Below are 23,051 nucleotides of genomic sequence, written 5' to 3'. Positions count from 1 at the left end.
ATCATCCTCGAGCCAGAGGAACAGGAGCTAAGCATCCTTTCTACTTTAGTATGCAGAGAGGGAAAGCAGTCTAGAACACTGGCGCTGCTGTCTCCATGAAATACAATCTGCCACAGCTGCCCTCTGGCCATGGTTTACATTGCTCCCCAAAATAAACTATAACTCAACCTCTCAAACTGATTGCATTTTGCATCAACCCCAATCCAGTGAGCTTGTCATAAAAACCAAGCCTGAAACTATGTTCTATGTTGAGAGAGGAAGAGTGTAAAGGGATCTGGAAGAGAGGAAAGTAGGAGGGGAAGAAGGCAAATATCATATGTTCTCTTTCATATGAGGAGCCTAGGTGTGTCTCTCTGTGTGTGTGTGTGTGTGTGTGTGTGTGTGTGTGTGTGTGTGGTGAAACTAAAAAGGAACATATTTGGGAGAATTGGGAAATGGAGCAAAGGAGAAGCAAAATGAGCACAGGATAATGATATACATTATGAAAATGCCATAAAGTTGTTATTTTGTATATTTACTTAAAAAACAAAAAAAGTCAAGTCCTGGTTTAGATGAAGTTCCTCTAGTGCACTTTCTTCTCAAATATGATTAATATCATTATTCAATAGTAAAGAATGGAAAAATAAAAGACAAGTTGCTGGTCACCATATCTAACATGTATAACAATGACACTGGGAGAGAGTAACTACTGAAGATTTCCATTCAGAAAAAGGGAAAAAACTCAGGCGATAGCTTGGTGGTATAGCACCTGTACAGCACGTTAAAAAAAATTGTGTGTGTCTCTGTGTGTATGCATTTACGTGTTTAAAGTCAAATGTGTGCATGCAATCCTGTTATCCCAGAGTTGGGAGGTGGGCAGGAGAGTCCGTGGTTTCAGGCTGTCTTGAACATGCAGTAAATTTAAGGCCAACCTGCGTTACATTTGATTCTATTTCAAAACATGGAAACAAACAAAAAATCAAAGTAGCAGCAGCAGCAACAACAACAACAAAAACATGTTTATGTAGTTTGGCTTCAAGCAGGTATTCAATATTCAGGTATTTGAGTACTGATTATAAAATAATTAAAGCTGGGCATGGGAGCCACGGCAGTTTAATCACAGTGAACTCCTATCTCCTGCTCACTAACTGGTTAACTGTCAACCCCAGGCCAACGCTGTTAGAGCTGGGAAGAGCCTCTTTTTCTCTTATCATCCGATACTCAGAATGTAAGCCCCAAATCGCTAGTGGCCACTTTTGAGGATAACAGCAGGAAAATGGGAGAGAAGCAGATGCAGCCTGCAGGAGACGCCACCTTAGCAGCAAACTGAGCCTGAAGGGACCAAGGTTGTGTCTACCATGGGCTATTTATAAAAGCCAGTTCAATTCTATGTATTGCTATTTCTCTGTCTCTCCTTTCCTCAAGACATTTTAAATTGGGATTCTAGTACTTGTAGTCAAAATGTCTTCCTATTAGTGGCATACTCTTTGAGGGCAAAGCATGTGACATTCTTTTTAATCCATCCCAGCACCTGCACAAAGGTAGACACAGAGTAAATACTCAATAAACATGAAATTTAGAATAAAAACACAATAATCATTATCCCGTCCAATTGGCACTGATATTGTAACAGGCCACCACACCTTAGTAGGCCTACAGACCTTAGCACGACTGACTCCATGATGAAAGTACCATTCAGGTTGTAAAACTCAGCATGTAGAGTGCACCACCTGACAAAAATAAAACCAACACCTAATCCATCAAAGTCCCTAGTTCTGGCAAAGTCTTTTAAAGCACTAACCTTTATTTTTAGCTTCTGTAGTTCTACTTCTGGCTAACTGTTTTTGCTAACTGAAGTATGTCAGCTCAGGACATGGTTTTTGGGCTTAAAAGCTCACCCTGAGAAAGGCTCAGGGCTACACTGGGATCCTGAACACCCATATAGTTGCTAGCTGACTGATGAAGACTTTCTATTGGTTTAAAGGCACAAACACGCAGTCTTCTCTGGTGAACACTCCACATAAGAAAGGGAAGAGGACACTGAGTACTCTCTAATTTACAAGATAAAAAAGAATTCTTTCTAAACATTTTGTGTGAACTTTAATATTAGACCCAAGAGAAGCCAACTTAGCACTGGAACCACTCCTCTCCCTTTTTATTCTCATAAGCACAGAAGGGGAACATGACTGAGAGTCTGCCCCTTATCAATGTCATCTAAATGGAGGGGCTTTGGAGAAGACGGTGCCATCATACCATAATTCTAAAGATACACATTTCACAGTGAATCTAGTCTTACCTGTCCACCAATTCCTATCATCATCAAGGCTTTCTTTCTTTCCTTATTTATTTTTACATAGAGTCTCAATAAACAATCCAGGCTATCCTAGAACCTCCTTCATAGCCCAGGTTATCCTCAAATTTGGTTTCCTTCTTAGCCTCTGGGATTAGATTAGTGTACCTAGTTAAAAGTTTCATATTGTTTTTCTTTCTTTCTTTTTGAGACAGAATTGTAGCACGAATAATAAAAACCCAGAGACAGATATTGGGGTTCAAGCTGACAACCAGAAAAGCAAAGCAGCCACCACTACAGAGCCCTTGCCTGTATGATATCTTCAGACTGAAAGACAGCAAGTTCCTGTCTTATCTCATTTTTTTCATTGTTTTTTTAATTGATTTTTATTGAGCTCTACATCTTTCTCTGATCCCCTCCCTGTCTCTCCCCTTCCCCCTTCAAACCTCCCCCAAGGTCCCCATGCTCCCAATTTACTCAGGAGCTCTTGTCTTTTTCTACTTTCACTTCCCATGTAGATTATATCTATGTAGGTCTCTCTTAGTGTCCGTATTGTTGTCTAAGTTCTCTGGGATTGTGGTTTGTAGGCTGGCTTTCTTTGCTTTATGTTTAAAAACCACCTATGAGTGAGTATATGTGATAATTGTCTTTCTGTGTCTGGGTTACCACACTCAAAATAATGTTTCTAGCTCCATCCATTTTCCTGCAAAATTCAAGTTGTCGTTATTTTTTTCTGCTGTGTAGTACTCCATTGTGTAAATATACCACATTTTCCTTATTCATTCTTTGGTTGAGGGGCATTTAGGTTGTTCCCAGGTTCTGACTATGACAAACAATGCTGCTATGAACATAGTTGAGCACATGTCCTTGTGGCATGATTGTGCATCCTTTGGGGTATATACCCCAAAGTGGTATTACTGGGTCTTGAAGAAGGTTGTTTTCTAATTTTCTGAGAAATTGCCACACTGACATCCAAAGGGGCTGTACCAGCTTGCATTCCCACCAGTAATGTAGAAGTGTTCCCTTGAGTTTTGTGCATGGTGATAGATATGGGTCTATTTTCATTCTTCTACATGTTGATATCCAGTTATGCCAGCACCACTTGTTAAATATGCTTTCTTTTTTCCATTTGATATTTTTTGCTTCCTTATCAAAAAATCAGGTGTTCGAAGATGTGTGGATTGATATCCGGGTCTTTTATTCAGTTCCATTGGTCCTCCTGTCTGTTCTTATGCCAATACCAGGCTGTTTTCAGTACTGTAGCTCTGTAGTAGAGTTTGAAGTCAGGGATTGTGATGTCTCCAGAAGTTCTTTTACTGTCCAGGATTGTTCTGGCTATCCTGGGTTTTTTGCTTTTCCATACAAAGTTGAGTACCATTCTTTCGAGGTCTATGAAGAATTTTGCTGAGATTTTGATGGGAATTGCACTGAATCTGTAGATTGCTTTTGGTAAGATTGCCATTTTTACTGTCCTAGAACTCCCTTTATAGTCCAGGCTGGCCTCAAACTCACAGAGATCCGCCTGCCTCTACTACCAGAGTGCTGGGATTAAAGGCCTGTACCACTACTGCCTGTTTTTGGTTTTTCTGTTTGTTTGTTTTTTGAGGTTTTGAGACTGTCTTTCAATATAGGGCCCAAGTTGGCTTTGAAATCGCTGTCCTTCTGCTGCAGATTCCTGAATGGCAGGATTACAAACATGAGGCACCATGCCTCACCAAAGTGGAAATTATTGAACTGAAGAATTTAATAATAGATTTAGCTTGGTAGGTGGGCTTAACAACATTTAGACACAAATGAGGACAGAATTAATGAAGTAGAAAATAAAATATGCAAAACAAAATCTAAAAGACAAAATTAAGGAAAATGCAGAAAAATACATAAGAGACAGAATACCATGAAGAGGTCTAATATTTATAGTGTAATTCAAATCCCCAAAGAAGTAAAGTTAAAGAGAAAACAGAAGTAAATTTGAACAGCTTCTAATTGAAGATTTGCCAAAACTTATTTTAAAAAACAAAACAAAATAAATAATCAAGATATGGCCAACAAGACGACTTCGTGAGCAAAGGTGCTTGTTGTCAGGTGTGATGACCTGAGTTCAAACCTGAGTTCACATGGTGACGAGAGAGAATGACTCCCTCAAGCTGTCTTCTGACCTCTAGACATGCACTGTGAAACACATGAATGTGTGAGCATGCACACACATACACACAAAATAAACAAGTGTAAAAAATAAAGATATTAAACTACAGTATTAAGAAACACTAAACACCAAATATTTTAAGTGTATTTTTTAAAAACCAATCCTATTCAAAGTATACCAAAACTGCCAAAATCCAGAGACCAAGAAGAAATATCCAAAATATAGCCTGAGATAAAGAATAGGTTATACTTTAAGTAGCGAAAATACGTGCAGCACTCAACAGGAGCAGTTGAGAGAGTGACTGATGTAAAATTCTGTCAACCTATACTTTTCGGTAGGAAGAAGCTGCTCTTCAAACATGAAAGTGACAGTCCCATGAAACCCTAGTTAGTGGTCAGCTCTGCAGCGCTGGTGGTCCAGCCAGAGCAGTGCTCGCCAGGAAAGGGCACCACAGTGGATCACAGCCAGGGCCTGAGCCGTCCACTGGTATTGTGACTGATGCTGATAGTTCCATCCATCTTACAGACGACGTAGCAGCAGTAGAGCAGAAGAGAGGGAGGGCTCGGCATTAGCTCTGCAAGGCTCTCACAGTTCCAATACTATTACATGATACACACACAAAGGGATGGGATCAAAACAATTTTCAGGAGCTGGAGAGGTAACTTAGAGGTTAAGAGCACTGGCTGCTCTTTCGAGGACACAGGTCCTGTTCTCAGCACCAACCTGGAGGCTCATGAGCATCCCTAACTTCAGTTGAGGGTCCAAATACCCTCTTTTGACATCCTCAGGCACCAGGTGTGTACATGGTTCACATTCATGTATGCAGGCCAAACACACATACATGAAATGAAATTAAAACAACAATTTCAGAATAGAATCTCCACGAGGGTTGGGATTGCTCATCAGTTTTTTCACTGTTATATTTTTAGTATCTAGAACACTGACAAAGGTCCAGGCACTCAGTAAAAACTGGAGAGTGAGTGCATATCGACAGCATTGCTGACAGCTTACCCACACCAGCTACATCGTAGGCAGAACACCCAGCACTTCACATTTATCGTCTTATTTAATCCTTCCTTCTAACAATTTGGTAACAAACTTATTTTTATGAATGACTGTAACATGATGGGGGCCGGCTTGTTGGGGTTTCCGTCTCGCTCGGTATCCCACAGCCGGCATACCCCAAGGAAAAATCACGCACAGGACTCCATAAGGTTATAAACTGATTGGCCCATTTGGTCAGGCTACTTATTAGCTCTTATAACTTATGTTACCCCATTATCCTTATCTACGTTAGCCACATGGGTTCAGTACCTTTCTCAGTGTGACAGCTTACATGTTGCCTCTTCGGTGATCTGCGCAGGAGTGGCAGAGGAACCTCTCTGCTTCCCAGAATTCTCCTGTTCTCATTGCATCACCTCTACTTCCTGTCTGGTTTTCCCGCCTATACTGCCTGCCTGGCCAATCAGCGTTTTATTAAAATATGATTGATAGAATACAGACAATTCTCCCACAAATGACTATCACAATTATAGCTGAAGCTAAGCAACCTGCCCCAAGTCACATGGCAGGCCCTCAAACATTATATATTCTTAACCACTACGCTACTGTACCTTCATGAAACACTGAAAGTTCCCCTTTTTCCCTATCCACATTCTATTTGTCTTTCCCAATAATGGCAGGCTTCTCCATAGTGCCCTATTTAACTACTCTTATTTAACTAATAGCCATTCTTTCTCCTTGTTTTCAGTTCTTATCACGTTAATACTGCAGAAGATCCAATGGTGCGCTTCAGTTGTCTGTTCCTCTGTAAGCATCACCCTTTGCCAGAGTACAGAGTACACATGGTACTCTCTCACAATACTTACTGTATGGCAAAGGAAGGAAGAAAACATCTAGTGAAAAAAATGTACAAGAAACAGTGTTTGGAGATCAGATCTGTATGATTCAAAACTTTAACATTGCACTGAACTAAGAAAAACACTCTTGAAAAGGTGATTTTGACATCAAATTTCCCATAACATCCCTTTTTCCTTTTATCAAGTTAGTGGACGTTCAGGGTAATCTGGACATATCAGTACTTAGTCAAGCCCTCTTGACAGAGCATGTGTATTACATATTAGGTGAAGTATGAGAGTGTGCAGATAAACAATTACCCACACACATGTAAACTGCAGCTCGTGTGGTGTAAGCAGATTCCCCCTGTGTGGAACTGCCTGTATAATGCTCTCTTTGGGCTCTGTGGTTTCGCGATACATTCCAACTGTTCAGAGGTTGGAGTGTGACTGCCAGCATGAACAGCAATGGCCTCAGTGGAGAAGGTCTGCTTTTCATTATCCTGAACACATCACATCTAGAGTAAAGAGGAGAAACCATACGAGCTGGAACTCACATCTCCCATTACACTTTGACACTTTTGAATCTAAAGAGGGAGAGAAAATTGAATGTAGACAGTGAAGATAAGTGAGGAACATGGAGGAACAGGAGGAAGGAAAGAAAGGAGGGAGGGAGGGAGAGAGGGAGGGAGGGAGGGAGGGAGGGAGGAAGGGAGGGAGGGAGGGAGAGAAGAAAGGAGGGAGGGAGGAAGGAAGGGAGGAAGAAAGGAAGGGGGCTGGAGAGTTAGCTGAGCAGCTAAGGACACTCACTGGCTGCTTTTCCAGAGAACTAAGGTTCAATTTCCAACACCCAGATGGCAGCTCACAAGTGTCAGGGGCTCTGACACTCTTACATAGACACAACAATGCACAGGAAATGTAAAATTAAGTAATCATTTAAAGAAAGAAAATGAACAAAAAACTTTGTTAGGCAGTTATCTGAATGAACAATTGAATGATTAACATTGATGCCCGACAGTTACATGGTAAGTCATCAGCTGTTTGGATCTCCCAAAACTGCACAGAGGGTAAGGAAGAAGCATTAGAAAAACAGGAGATAATAGAGTCCTCTATCTTGAGACCTATTCAGTTTTGATCCCATTTAAAGAGTGAGAAGAGGAAGATTGTTACTTTCCAATAAATAACAACCTATTCAGTTTTGATCCCATTTAAAGAGTGAGAAGAGGAAGATTGTTACTTTCCAATAAATAACAAAGCAGAAGCAAATTGCAGTTAGACCAGAAGGCACACAATAAAGCTAACTGGATATGGTTAGATACTTCATGTGTTATTTGACTTGTTTATATCACATGAGACAAGTATTATAATTCCTGGCAATAATCTAGAGCTGGAAAATTGCACCAGAGACATTAACCAAGATATTTACTGCTGACCACACTTAAAGACAAAGCAACAAAGCCAGGCATGATCCTGAGGCACACAGTGTAATCCCAACACTTGGGAGGCAAAGGCAGGAAGATTGTTGCAAGTTCCAGATCAGCCTGGGCTACACAGCATGGTTCAGGTTAGCCAGACCAGCCTGGGCTACACAGCAGGGTCCAGGTTAACCAGGGCTACAAAGGGAAACCAACCTCGGGGTGTGTGTGTGGGGGGGGGACAAAGGGAGGAATTCACAACTGTTTCTGAGCCATGTGGTGGTAAAATCCCAGCACTCGGGAGGCAAAGGCAGGCAGAGCTCTGTGAGTTCGAGGCCAGCCTGGTCTACAAGAGCTATTTCCAGAACAGGTACCAAAGCTACAGAGAAACCTGTTTCTGAAACACTGTTTCTCCAAACTGCTGTCATCATGGCACTGTCTGCTGCCTCAGTCCCAGAGGTCAGCACCCTTGGACTCTACTACCCTGAAATACATTCACAAGCTTTTCTGATAGAACAGTATCCACATCTGACGGCCAAAGAAGGGAGGAAATAGGTTGACTCTGACCCCTCTGATGGTTCCTGAGAAACAATTTATTTGGGGTAAGTCCTTGGCTACAGAAGCACTTGCTGTGGGCTGGGAGCTGAGAAACGGGTGAACGCTCCAGTAAATCCAAGCAGCACAGGGAGGCTTCACTTGCCTTTCATTTTCCTAACTGTCCTTCATTCTTCTCTGTCCCTGTCACACCATCCTGGTTTATTAAATAACTACTTAAGGAGACTGAGGAGATGGCTCAGAGGTTAAGAGCACTGGGTGCTCTTCCAGTGGTCCTGAGTTCAATTCCCAGCAACCACAGGGTTGCTCACAGCCATCTATAATGAGATCTGGTGTCCTTCTCTGGCATGCAGGCAAACATGCAAACAGAACACTGTGTAAATAATAAATAAATAAATCTTAAAAAAAAAGAGCTGCTTAAAGTGTCAGACTGTCATTCTTTCCTGTTCCTCTGCCAAGGCTGTCCTGCCACCGACAGCTTTGAGAGTTCTGGGGAAATTGTGGAAACAATTAAAAGCTCAGAACAATTAAAATTCAAATTGCTCTATTGAATTGATAAAGTCACATTTGTTAACTTCTGATGGCTATTTTATATTATTAATAGTACAGCAGATTTGTTGGTTCATATTTGTGTTTGTCTACTTGATTCCCAGAGGGTACTCTGGGAATTAGCAGAGTTGTGGTGAAGAGGGGATATAGGGGCTAAGACTAAGTAAGGGTCTTTTGGAGGAGGGGCCGCTTGTTCATTCCCAGCTGCCCAGCTTGCTTAGACCTGAAGTAATCACACAGAAATTGTATTAATTAAATCACTGCTTGGCCCATTAGCTCTAGTTTCTTACTGGCTAATGTTTACATATTAATTTAACCCATTTCTATTCATCTGTGTATGGCCACATGGCTGGGGCTTACTGGCTAAAGTTCCCAGAGTCTCTCTGGCAGCAGCTCCATAGTGTGTCTCTCTATCCCCCTTCCTTCTCCCAGCATTCCTCTTAGTTTTCCCCTGCCTGGCTCTGTTCTACCCTATCAGTTTCTTTATGTATTAACCAATAAAGGTAACACAAAGACAGAAGGACCTCCCACACCAAGGGTCTTTAAATTATTTATAGATTGCAAAAGGTCAAGTTATTTCTCTAAAGAGAAATGTTTCAGTGTGAAGAATTATACCTAATTTTATAGTAGTGTTTGCAAAAGCAGCTCCCATGAAAACAACCGTTATCAGCTTCTTAGGAAACTTCGGTCTTCATTTCCTCTGATTGGTTACCTAGCAGTTGAGTTCCTCTTCACTTGGGAAAGAGAGGGGTGAGGAGGTAACAGGCTCTTTTCTGACAGAGGAAAATAGAACCAGTTACTATTTTTGTAACCTTTGACTCAGACCTCTCATTGAGTTAGGGGACCAATGGGCTATGAAATCGCTTCCTCCGTCACCAGGTCAAGTGCTGCTTGCTGGGTGATTTCCTGTAATGGTAACATGAAGGGCCTCCCTTGTATCCAAAATGACTCTGGATCTTTCAGTGTCAAACATAATCTTGTGACACTCCAGCACACCTCTGCTGGAATGTCAAAATACCGAAGAGAGCCGGAAATCTGTGTGGATTAACACAAGTGTCTGGGCAGTGTTGCTTTAACTGAAGACAAAGTCTATTCCTAGCAATTCTGACTCTCTGAGAATTCAGTTGCTGACAAAATTACTGAAATTGGTAATTTTCAGTTACAATGTGTCAACTCTAGCTAAGACCTGAACTACGGAACAAAGGCTGGCTCTTGGAAGAAGCACTACCCCTTTTGAAGAAGCCTGGAATAGGATTAGTCACCATGGCTTCACCACACCACAATCTGACTTAATTTAACAACAATAAGTAGAGAAATCATGGGGCAGAAATGACCCAGAGAAGTCTTAAATCCATCCTTGATTCTAAGCCATGAGCTTGGAAGTCTGATGTGTTTCTTATCGCCCCAGTCCTCTGCTCCTCTGTTACGATAGGCACAGGACAAATCAAAACAGCAATACTTACGTGAGAGATGGTGAAAAACCTGACAATTCTAGAAATGTAAGCTTTTGCCCTGATTGTTCTTGGCTGTTTATTATGTCATGTGTATGGTGCCCACAGAGGCCCAAAGAGGGAGTTAGGGCCCACTGGACTGCAGCTACAGACAACTGTGAGCTGCTATGTGGTTGCTGGGAACTGGACCCAGGCCTTCTGCAAGAGCAGTAAGTGCTCTACAGCCCTTGCAGTCTATACTTTCTAACCATGGATTGTTTTTATTACAATTATATATTTGGTAATTTATGAATATGTACTACTGGGAATTTTTTCCTCTATGAATGAATTAATAAGATTCACATTTCATGGATTTAGTCTAATCAGGCCAATAAAGAAGAAATTTGATGTTGCAACTTTTTATGACAGTAATCCAAAACAGCATTTAACTTCTCAAGTGAATTCTGATGATTACTATGTCTTAAAATGAAACTGCTGTTCATTTCTTAAAACCTGATAAAGAAAATCTCCTGTTTCCACATTTATACTACATGAGAGATAACACAAATAATTTTTCTGACTGCTTTATTGCTTATCAAATGTGAGCAAGACACAAGGGAGGCCACTGTCCTTTTGCTATGACAATAATTTCATTAGGGCATGCACCTTGGCTTGCTCCCTGAAACAGCCATTGCCAAGAACACAGAAGCACAAAAACTAAAATAAAATTCTCTTTCCCTTCCCAAGGAAAAGCAAGCAATCAAGGCAGACAAAGAGAAGGGGGATTAGCTTATGAAATATGTTTCTGACTCCTGATGACATAGTTCTCAATGTTTTCTCCTCCAAGAGTTTTCAAGGCATCCCAAAAATCATATTACCCTGGTTAATTTCTTGTTATTTACCTCACTATAGTTGTCAGCAGTATATCCTTCAGAATGTTACTTTTATGCATCTGAATTTCCAGATGTATGAAATGAGAATGATATTGTTACCTTGCCTCATAAGATGTGGAAATTAAATGACAGTGTCTGCTGACACAATCATAGCTCTCTGCATCGTCAGTTTGCTCTCTTGTTAAACACAGTGTCCATGGGGTATGCACCCTGCTTTTTTCCTGATATTGACTGTGGTAGCTTGAATGTAATTGTCCCATAATCTCAGAGAGCAATACTATTAGGAGGCGTGGCCTTACGTGTGTCACTGTGGGGGCAGGCTTTGCGGTCTCTTTTGCTCCAGCTTCACTCAGTGTGATAGACAGTTTGCCTTCCTGTTGCCTGCAGGCTGTAAGACTCTCAGCTACTCCAGCACTGCATCAGCACCACGTCTGCCAACACACCGCCATGCTCCTGTCATGATGATGATAGACTGAACTTAAACTGTAAGCGAGCCACCCCAGCTCTTCTTTAAACAGGAGTTATGGTGGCCATCGCGTCTCTTTACAGTAATAAAAACTCTGAGACAGGGACTGGAGTACTGCCGTGATGGCCTGACCACGTGACTGTTCGGAGGAACCTAGACTTTGGTACTTTTGGTTCAGAAAGCAGTTGAATGCTTTAAGCACTGCTTAGTTGGCCATCCTAGTAGGAGCTTGGAAGGCGTGGTGCTAAGGGGACTCACTCCAGAGGTTTCAGAGGAGAAGAATTTTAGTATGTTGCTTAGAGATCATTCTTGTGATAATTTGGTGAAGAAAGTGGCTGCCTTTTGTTTGTCCTTGTCCAAAGAGTCTGCCTAAGGCTAAAGTGAAGAATTTTAGATTAATTTCATGGCTAGAGGAAACCTCAAACAATCTAGTATAGACTCTGTCATGTGGTTTTTAGTGGTAATTCTAATTTTAGTGTGATTTATAATGAAAAGAAGCAAGCTGAGTAGGGTAAATTTCAAAATAAAAAATTTGAGGAGACTACACCAAGCAAAGTTTTCAATCGCCATTGATGGAGAAAACAAGATATTCCATGACAAAACCAAATTTAAATAATACCTATCCACAAATCCAGCCCTACAGAAAGTGCCTAAAAGGAAAACCCAACACAGGAAGCTAACTGTATCCACAAAACACAGGCAACAGATAACCTCACACCAACAAAACCCAAAGAAGGGAAACACGCACACTACCATGGAAAAATAATAGGAATTGACAATCACTGGTCATTAATATCTCAATATCAATCGATTCAATTCACTCATAAAAAGAAACAGGCTAAGAAAATGAATACAAAAGCAGGATCCATCCTTCTGCTATATACAAGAAACACACCTCAACCTCAAAGACAGATACTACCTCAGAGTAAAGGGTTGGGAAAAAGTTTTCCAAGCAAACGGACCTAAGAAACAAGTGGGTGTAGCTAACCTAATAACTAGCAAAATAGACTTCAAACTAAAATCAATCAAAAAAGATGACAAGGACTTTATACTCATAATAGGAACAATTCATTAAGATGAAGTCTCAATCCTGAACATCTATGCCTCAAATACAAGATCACCCACATATATAAAAGAAACATTACTAAAGTTTAAATCACACATCAAACTCCACACACTAATAGTAGGAGACTCTAATTACTCCACTCTCACCACTGGACAGGTCAATCAGAGAGACAGCTAACAGAGAAATAAGAGAACTAACAGATATCATGACTCAAATGGAATTAACAGACATCTACAGAACATTCCACCCAAACACAAAAGAATATAGCTTCTTCTCAGCACCTCATGGAACCGTCTCTAAAACTGACCACATACTTGGTAACAAAGCAAACCTCAACAGATACAAAAAAAAAAATTGGAGTAACCACCTATATCTTATCAGATCACCATGTCTTAAAATTAGAATTCAACAGCGACACTAATTTCAGAAATCCCACAAACACATGGAAATTAAACAGTGCTCTACTGAACCACCCCTGGGTCAAGGAAGAAATAAAGAAAGAAATTGAAGACTTCCTAGAATTCAACGAAAATTAAGGCACAACACATCCAAACCTATGGGACATTATGAAAGCAGTGCTAAGTGGAAAGTTCATGGCACTAAGTGCCCACATAAAGAAAGTGGAGAAGGCTCACACTAGTGACATAACAGCACACCTGAAAGCTCTAGAACAAAAAGAAGCAGACTCACCCAGAAGAGTAGAAGACAGGAAAAAAATCAAATTGAGGTGTAAAATCAATAAAATAGAAACAAAGAAAACAATACAAAAAAAAAAACCCAATGAAACAAAGAGCTGGTTCTAATCAAAAGGCAGAGAGAGAACATCCAAATTAACAAAATCAGAAATGGAAAGGGGGACATAACAACAGGCACTGAAGAAATCCAGAAAATCATTAGGTCATACTACAAAAACCTGTACTTCACAAAATTGGAAAATGTAAAAGAAATGGACAATTTTCTAGTTGGTACCACATACCAAAATTAAATCAAGATCAGGTGGACAATTTAAACAGACCTATAAATTGCAAGGAAACAGAATCTGTCATCAAAAGTCTTCCAACCAAAAAAAGCCCAGGGTCGGATGGTTAGAGTGCAGAATTCTACCAGAACTTCAAAGAAGAGCTAATACCTATACTCCTCAAAGTGTTCCACATAATAGAAACAGAAGAAACATTGCCAAACTCTTTTTATGAGGCTACAGTTACCCTGATACCAAAACCAGACAAAGACTCAACCAAGAAAGAAAATTACTGAACAATATCACTCATGAACATAGATGTAAAAATACTCAATAAAATACTGGTAAACAGAATCCAAGAACATATCAAAAAAAAATCATCCACCATGATCAAGTTGGCTTCATCCCAGAGATGCAGGGATGGTTCAACATACAAAAATCCATCAATGTAATCCACCATATAAATAAGCTGAAAAAAAAAAGCCATATGATCCTCTTTAGATGATGAAAAAGCATTCAACAAAATCCAACACCCCTTCATGATAAAGGTCTTGGAGAGATTAGGAATACAAGGAACATATCAAACATAATAAAAGCAATATACAGCAAGCCAACAGCCAACATTAAATTAAATGGAGAGAAACTCAAAGCAATTCCTCTAAAATCAGAAGCAAGATAAGGCTGTCCACTCTCTCCATGTCTATTCAACATAGTTCTTGAAGTTCTGGCTAGAGCAATAAGACAACAAAAGGAGATCAAGGGGATACAAATTAGAAAGGAAGAAATCAAACTTTCATTATTTGCAGATGACATGACAGTATATATATATAAGCGACCCCAAAAACTCTATTAGGGAACTCCTACAACTTCAGTAATGAGACAGGACACAAGATCAACTAAAAAAAAAAAAAATCAGTAGCCCGCCTTTACAGAGATGATAAATGGGCTGAAATCAAAATCAGAGAATCATCACCCTTGACGATAGCCACAAATAACATAAAATATCTTGGGGTAACACTGACCAAAGAATTTCGACAAGAACTTTAAGTCTTTGAAGAAAGAAACTGAAAAAGATACCAGAAAATGGAAAGATCTCCCATGTTCTTGGATAGGAAGGATCAACATAATAAAAATGGCATTCCTACCAAAAGCAATCTATAGATTCAATGCAATCCTCATCAAAATCCCAACACAATTCTTTACAGACCTTAAAAGAACAGTACTCAACTTCATATGGAAAAAAAAAAACAAAAACAGGATAGCCAAAACAATCCTGTACAATAAAGGAACTTCCGGAGGCATCACAATCCCTGACTTCAAACTCTACTACAGAACTACAGTACTGAAAACAGCCTGGTATTAGCATAAAAACAGAGAGGTCGACCAATGGAATCAAATCAAGGACCCGGATAATAATCCACACACCTATGAACACCTGATTTTTGACAAAGCTAAAATTACACAATGGGAAAAAAAAAGCATCTTCAACAAACAGTGCTGGCATAACTGGATGTAAACATATAAAAGAATGTAAATAGATCCTTATCTATTCCCATGCACAAAACTCAAGTTCAAGTGGATTAAAGACCTCAATATAAATCCGACCACACTGAACTTGATAGAAGAAAAAGTGGGAAGTAGCCTTCAGTTTTTGGGCACAGGAGACCACTTCCTAAATACAACATTAGTAGAACAGACACTGAGAGCCACAATAAATAAACAGGACCTCCTGAAACTGAAAAGCTTCTGTAAAATAAAGGACACAGTCAATAAGATAAAAAGGCATCCTACTGAATGTGAAAAGATCTTAACCAACTCTACATGAGACAGAGGATTGATCTCCAAAATATATAAAGAACTCAAGAAATTAGACATCAAAATTCCAAATAACCCAATTAAAAAATGGGGTACAGAACTAAACAGAGAATTCTCAACAGAAAAATTTCAAATAGCTGAAAGACTCTTAAGGAAATGTTCAACATCCTTAGCCATCATGGAAATGCAAATCAAAACAACTCTGAGATACCATCTTACACCAGTCAGAATGACAAAGATCAAAAACACTGATGACAGCTTATGCTGGAGAGTATGTGAAGTAAGGGGACACTCCTCCATTGCTAGTGGGAGTACAAACTTATACAACCATTCTGAAAATCAGTATGGTGGTGTCTCAAAAAACTGGGAATCAATATTCCTCAGAACCCAGCAATACCACTCTTGGACATATACCCAAAAGATGCCCAATTATACTACAAGGACATACGCTCAACTATGTTCATAGCAGCATTATTTGTAATAGCCAGAACCTGGAAACAACCTAGATGCCCCTCAAACAAAGAATGGACAACAAAAATGTGGCACATTTATACATTTGGTTTACTACTCAGCAGTAAAAACAATTATTTCTTGAAATGTGCATGCAAATGGATAGGACTAGAAAAAAACATCCTGAGTGAGGTAACACAGACCCAGAAAGATGAATATGGTATGTACTCACTCTTAAGTGGATACTAGCTGTAAAGCAAAGGATAATGAGCCTATAGTCCATGATCTTAGAGAAGCTAAATAACAAGGTGAAACCTATATAGGGGAAACCTGAAAAGGGGAAATAGACAAGATCACCTGACAAAATTTGGAGAATGAGGAATGGGAGAGTAGGGAGGATAGAAGGGGAAGACGAGGAGAGAAGGGGAGAACTTGAGGGAACAGGATAGTCGAGATGGAGGAAGGACAGAGATGAGAGCAAGGAAAGAGATATTTTGATTGAGGCTAGCAAGAAACCTGGCTCTAGAGAAATTCCCAGGAATCTACAAGGATGACCCTAGCTAAGACCCTAAGCAGTAGCAGGGAAGGGCCCAAACTAGCCTTGCCCTGTAGTCAGACTGATGAATATCTTAAATGCCACCATAGAACCTTCATCCAGCAACTGATGGAAACAGGCAGAGACCTGCATTAGGTCACTGGGTTGAGCTCCCAAAATCCAGCTGAAGAGTGAGTGGAGTGAGAATATGAACAAAGAGGTCAAGACCATGATGGGGACACCCACAGTTTACCTGAGCTAATGGGAGCTCACCAACTCCAGCAAAACAGGGAAGAAAACAGCATAGATCCAAACTAGTCCCTCTGAATGTGGGTGACAGTTGTATGGCTGGGGCAGACTGAGGGGCTACTGGCAATGGCACCAGGATTCATCCCTACTGCTTGTACTGGCTCTTTGGGAACCCATTCTCTTTGGATGGATACCTTGCTCAGCCTAGATATAATAGGGAGGACTTTGGACCTTCCCCAAAGCAATGTGCCTTACCCTCTGTGAGGAGTGGGTGGAGTGGGGTGAGGGACTAGGTGGAGGGAATGGGAGAAGGGGAGAAAGTGGGAACTGGGACTGGTGTGTAAAATGAAAGAGATAGTTTCTTTTCTTTTCTTTTAAGGAATAAGAGTACTAGACAAGTACGCCATAGCTTAAAATGTACTTCCTAACACTTTCACCAAAGTCTTTATACACTAGTGCACAGCACGCCAATGCTGGGGAAACAACAACGGAAAGAAATGATGCCGAGCCACAAGAGGCCAGGAAAATAGCATAGAGACTTATAGAGAAGATGGGGCAGGAGATGGAAGAAGGCCAGGCAGAGCATTCCCCAAAGCATCATATTTCACTTGCCAAAGAGCTGCCTAAGAGCTGGTACAGATTAAATGGCCTGGAAACTCGACTCTTATCAGTTCTATAAAAGCAAACATGGCTATGCAATCTCAGGCTTTATTCTCTGCCCACACCATGGGAACAAGTACGTTTCCTGTCTCTACTTCTGTAGAAGACTGAGTGAAGAAACTAGCTCTCTTCCCAAGAAACTTGCTTAGCCCCCTGAAACTTAAAAATTCCAATGGATAAAAACATCTAGATTTTAAGGCTGGGAAAGTGGTTTATTGGTAAAGTGCATGCTTAACGTAAGTAAGACACCAGGTTCTATCTATAGTACCATACACATAAGAAAGGAAGGAAAGAAGAAGGAAGAAAGGAAGGAAGGAAGGAAGGAAGGAAGGAAGGAAGGAAGGAAGGAAGGAAGGAAGGAAGGAGAAAAAAGAAATCTATATTCTACCAAATTTCTTTCCAAGAAGTCAAGCACAGCAAAAGAACTAGAGTGAGTAAAATATTCACCTTTCTTTCATTACAACCCATATTGGGGAGGCCACTAGAACAGGTGTTTGTTGCCCAAAAAACCTCTGGAGAGCTGATAGTGGAAAAAGACACCTTTGTATTCAGAGAAGATGGACTTCAGTTCTGAATTACCTTAAATGGAAGCTGGCAGTGGTTAACTCCCCCTTTCTTAGAATGTTCCAAAAACACAGGAAAAGTTATATACAATAGTAAAGGTATATTACTTTAAAAAGTAATATATAAAGGTATTAGTTATAATACTAGTAAACACAAAATAAGTAGTAAAAATAATACTGCTTTGTGCTTCTTTAGTATAACCTTTCATGAAGATTGAAATGTTTTAAGTGATTAGCTTAAAAACCACTTGGTAATATTCTCAAAATAGCAATTATGTTGATTTTCAAACACTCAATGTATACATTACAATGAAGTATGACCCTTTCAAAATATATAATCATTAAGCAATTAGTACAACATCCTGTGAAAAGAAAAATGCACAGGCACAACATTCAAAACAAATTCATGAGAAAAACCAGCCATGAAAATGATCACCAGATAACGGAAATCAGCTAGTGTTGTGGATAAAGGGGAAAGTTAAAAACCGTAATACGGGTAGGACTGGAGAGCCAGGTCAGTGAACGAGAGCACTGGCCACTACTGCAGAGGACCCTGGGTTGATTCCTAGCATCCACACAGTGACTCACAACTGTCTGCAATTCCAGTTCCAAGGAGTCTGATACCCTCTTCTGACCTCTGTGGACATGTACATGGTGCATGGATACACATGTAGACAAATAACTCATACACATAAAATTTAAAAATAAATTAATCTTAAAAGGTAAAACCAACAAACAAAAATCATAAGGAACAAACATACCTAATAAATCAAAAAGTCACCATAGTCCTGACCATCCATTGGACATACCACGGAACAAAGTGGCTGCACCAAAGGCATGCTCTTGTTCCTACACATTTGGGCAGCTTCAACCATCCTATCCAGCCAAGAGTCATCTACATCATCTCTACTGGTTCATGCATCCTGCCTGCTTCCAAGTACCTACTTTGGGCCTGCCCAACTAGCAAAGCACTTGTACTCACTATTCAGTGAAGAACCGGGCAATACCATACTGGCTAATGTCCTCCCTGTTCTCCAGCAGCTGGCACACTGCATCCTCCATGTAGGTAAGGACATGTCTCTGAGCTGCAAACAGAAAAGAAAAAGTAAGGAAAAATGGGAGAGATTAAAAACAAATTTCTTTCAATCCCAATAAGAAGCCATGGAAGTCAAGGTGTTATCTCTGTTCTGGCGGGGTAGAAGAGAGGCACAGCTCGCTGGCCATAACTGAGGTATGATCCCAAAGGGTGAAAGAGATGAGTGCAAAACATGACCTGCTGAGGCCTAACTAGCCGTCAGCACCACCTTCTATTCTTGTTTTCAATAACCAAGGGCTCCAGCCCCTCTTTCTTTTATACCTTCTATCCTCTCCCATCTGTGCATGGCCAGATAAATTCCAGGAAATAGATGATCTGATCCTAAAGAAAATTCAGATCTCTAATTTTAAAAAGTTACTGGAAAAGACTAAGGAACACGACAATTTCAGTGCTGTTACAGGTGGACATCATTAACCTTGGGAAACAGCAAAAACTTAATAGGTATACTTATTGTTAGATATACACAAGCTGCATTTGGCAGGGCGGTGGTGGCGCACGCCTTTAATCCCAGCACTCAGGAGGCAGAGGCAGGCAGATCTCTGTGAAATCAAGGCCAGCCTGGTCTATAAGAGCTAGTTCCAGGACAGTCTCCAAAGTTACAGAGAAACCTTGTCTCGAAAAACCAAAAAAACAAAACAAAACAAAACAAAACAAAAAAACAAACAAAAAAAACAACAACCAAGCTGCATTTGTTGTTACTGGGAAATGTGTGAATTAATCACAAACTTGTCAAAAAAGCTTGGCATAGAAAGAGAAGTATCAAAGCAACCGTTAGGGACTGAGGAGAGGATCAGAGGAGACTAGGACACAGACGGAAGAGAAAGAAGGGTGGATATGATCAAAGCATGATGTACATATAGATATGGAAATGTCACAATAAAATCAATTAGTTTGTATAACAGTTAACAATAATGTACAATAATAATGTTAATTAAAATTTATTCTTTTCAAAAAACACATCTATCTTGTAAAGATAGATAGAGATGGGTAATAGAGGTGGAGAGGCAGATTTATTTGTTGTTTGTTTTTTGAGACAGAATCTCATTATATAGCCTTAGCTGGTCTGGAATCGCTAAGTAGACTAGGTTTGGCCTTGAACTCAGAGAGATTTACCTTCCTCTGCCTCCCTCCCAAGTGTTAGGATTAAGGGCATGTGTCTCTGTGCCCAGTGTAATAGTATATTAATGTCATAAAGACCTGGGTTCAAATGACTGCTTTTTGAATAATTACTTAACTTACATTTGTTTGGGACTTTATCAAGTGTACAAAGCTATGTAATTTAACTCTATAGTAAAAACAAACAGAAGAAAAGAGTTACAAAGAAGTAAAGATGCTTGTAACCCTGTCTTGAGAGTAAAGCTGTAAAATAATACGTGTCAAATTCTAACACTGTTCTCAAAATATTAATCATCATAATCAAGTATATTAAACTAAGAAGAAAAACCCAGCCAGACTAATGTTACAACACAGTCATGTTTCACCATTGTACCTCTTCCTTTCTTCTACCCGCTTCACAAAACCCTTCCTTCCTTGGGCTCTCTGGCTTTTGACGACTTACCTGCAGCTAAGGAAAGTACAAGGATTCAGTATGCCCTCCCCCATTTCATTTCATTTCTTTTAGAAATGAAAGAATGTCTACTTAGAAGCAATCCTGCTCCTTCTCCTCCCTAGCTCTAGGGACCAAAAGTCAGTGAGAATGTTTTTGTAATAGTTAGAGTCAAAGTATTTTCATCCTAGGGGCAAAAAAAGAGAATTTTTTTTTTTTGAAAATAGACTGGAGGGGGAGTAGGATTTGCATGTCTAACATTCATCATTCAGTCAGACACTTAGTTTACTATATTACAAATAGCATCTACTATTTTGAGCCCCATCTAACTTATTGAACATGTGCCAGATAATGTATTAATTGTTCTAATGCATAATTTTATTTAATATTAGCAACAATCTTATGATAAGTATTTGTAGACTTCTATTTTACAGTTGAAATAGCTGAAACTTAAAGAATTAAAGCAACATGCTCAAGATCACATAGCTAGTAGTAAGAGAAGCTGAGATTCAAATCAAGGTTTGTCTTGTCCAAACACCGATGCTCGTCACAAAACGCCTCATCATTAGCACTTCACAGCAAGCCATGGAAGTAAAGTTATCTTCATGTGACCAAGAACATAAGGCATGAGTATAGCAAAATCACCTGAGGGATGTGATCTAGTCCTGTCCATGTGAACTGTGGGCATACACGTACATACATGACTGTCATGTGTGTGAACACCTTATTATCCTGTCCCTGCCTGCACACAGAGCAGCATCTGTGTGAAGTCAGGACTTGCCTCCAAATTTCCAAGTGTCTTACCAAGAACCAGTCACTCTCCCACAAGGTATTCACCCCACCCCTTTGTAGGTCACAAAGTGGAACTAGAAAGCGCTGCTGCTTTCTTTAATCTGAGCTAAGGGTAGGAGATAAAAAAGAGCCACAGAGACAGGAGGGAACTCTGGCCAGCCAAGAGTAAGTGTGGAGCTCTCTCTAACTGCTTCCCCTGTTCTCCTCGCCGGCAGCTCTCATCAGTTCCGTGCTCTCTGTGGTGCTGGACCACCCAGCCCAGAAAACCCTTACAGTGGCTCAAACTTCAATGAGACTCAGTAAATCCAAGGCAGTAAATGTGGAGAACACTGCTTTGCACTGCTTTGTAAATGCAAAGGAGTCGTTTTAATTGATGTGAGCGATTAAAGAATTCAAACAGCACACCTGCACCCCCGGAGGGGAAAGTTATCTGGGCACCTGAGCTGCCTTTTTGGAAAAGGAAAAGCATTTCAGACTGGCTTTTCCTCTTCTGCTTTGCCGTGACTTCCACAACACAGTCAGGATTAAGTCTTCCAATCCGTACCAATAAGGTTTCACCATCCTGAAATCCCCATTAACACAAAAGTCATGATCTGATAGCATTGTCTGAGACAGATATTTATACTTTCATCATGCTAAAATGAAAAATCTAAGTAAAATGAAGTAAAAGTAAACATTGCCTAATCTTTTATATGAACCAAGGGAGTAATGGAACTGTAGATCAGAAATTTCTTGATTCTGTTGACTCGGACTATGCTGATCACACTACCTCTTCATACCGCAGTGGCTCCTGCTTTTAAAATGACTGGGACTAAAAATGTGTCTGATTTAAAAAAAAAAAAAAAAAAAAAACCTACTTTAATCCAGCACTCAGAAGAGGCAGGTGGATCTCTGTGAGTTCCAGGACAGTCAGGTCTAAGTAGAAAGACCCTGTCTCAAAGAACAAACAACGACAAAAAGGGTTTTATATCTATAATAATTTACATAATCATATACCCATTCTAGTTAGGACTTTTAAACCTGTGGGAAGCACTCACTTATTAACTGCTAATTACTTAGCAGGCCCTAATTTTCACGGGGAAAGTCCACACTGATTTCCCTTTGCTCTCCTCCCAAACACAAACACCATCAAAGCGCCAGCTGTTGATTTCACAGTTAAGTGATAAGGGAGCCTATTTGGGGATTCCTGTTAGAGGGGTCTAGAATTTCCACCCACAGTATTAGTTACACCATTTCAAACTGTCTTAACACTTGAATAAACAAGTCTTACCAGAAATATATTAATGAGTTACTATACATGCTATCAATAAATACAAGGAAATAGCAATGTAGAAAAAAGCAGGGTATATGTATACATATATTCTATCTTAAACCTGATTTTCCCCTCTCATTCCAGAACTTTTTTGAAGCACACTTCATTCTTTGTGCTCTGAAGACTCAAATGCTGAGTAGCACAAACAAATGTTAAACTAAATTCAAACTATTCTTTAGGATGAGGAATCTAAGTCTGCTTAGCCACCAGCCTGTCATATAAACTGCCTATATATGTCTCAAGTTCAATATCATTCATAAATTACTAACATCATCCTATACATGATCATGTAAAGTACAAACAAATAGCTAAATGGATTAATAAGTTTCTAGACTTCTAGGTTTATTGTTTGCATCTTTCATCTTTATTGGTATTACCTGGGTCCTAGAAAACAGTGTGTTCAGCTAAAACATTTTATCTTCTGCAAGGACATCTTTGATCTTAGTCCACACTA

The 23,051-nt window shown here is 39.9% G+C and overlaps 1 protein-coding gene across 1 annotated transcript in view; it reads right to left on the bottom strand.

Annotated features, from left to right (window-relative positions):
* The window catches only part of Cstpp1 (centriolar satellite-associated tubulin polyglutamylase complex regulator 1), a 167,344-nt gene that overhangs the window by 121,216 nt on the left and 23,077 nt on the right, over positions 1–23,051 (bottom strand). The window contains exon 2 of the mRNA XM_048428357.3: positions 18,834–18,936. Within this exon, the coding sequence (XP_048284314.1) occupies positions 18,834–18,936 (103 nt within the window). The remainder of the gene's footprint in view (positions 1–18,833; positions 18,937–23,051) is intronic.

The sequence above is a fragment of the Myodes glareolus genome, chromosome 10 (assembly GCF_982192425.1).
Source record: "Myodes glareolus chromosome 10, mMyoGla1.1, whole genome shotgun sequence".
Lineage (NCBI taxonomy): Eukaryota > Metazoa > Chordata > Mammalia > Rodentia > Cricetidae > Myodes > Myodes glareolus.
The sequence above is the reverse complement of the archived record's forward strand: the minus strand, read 5'-3'. Positions and strand labels throughout refer to the sequence as shown.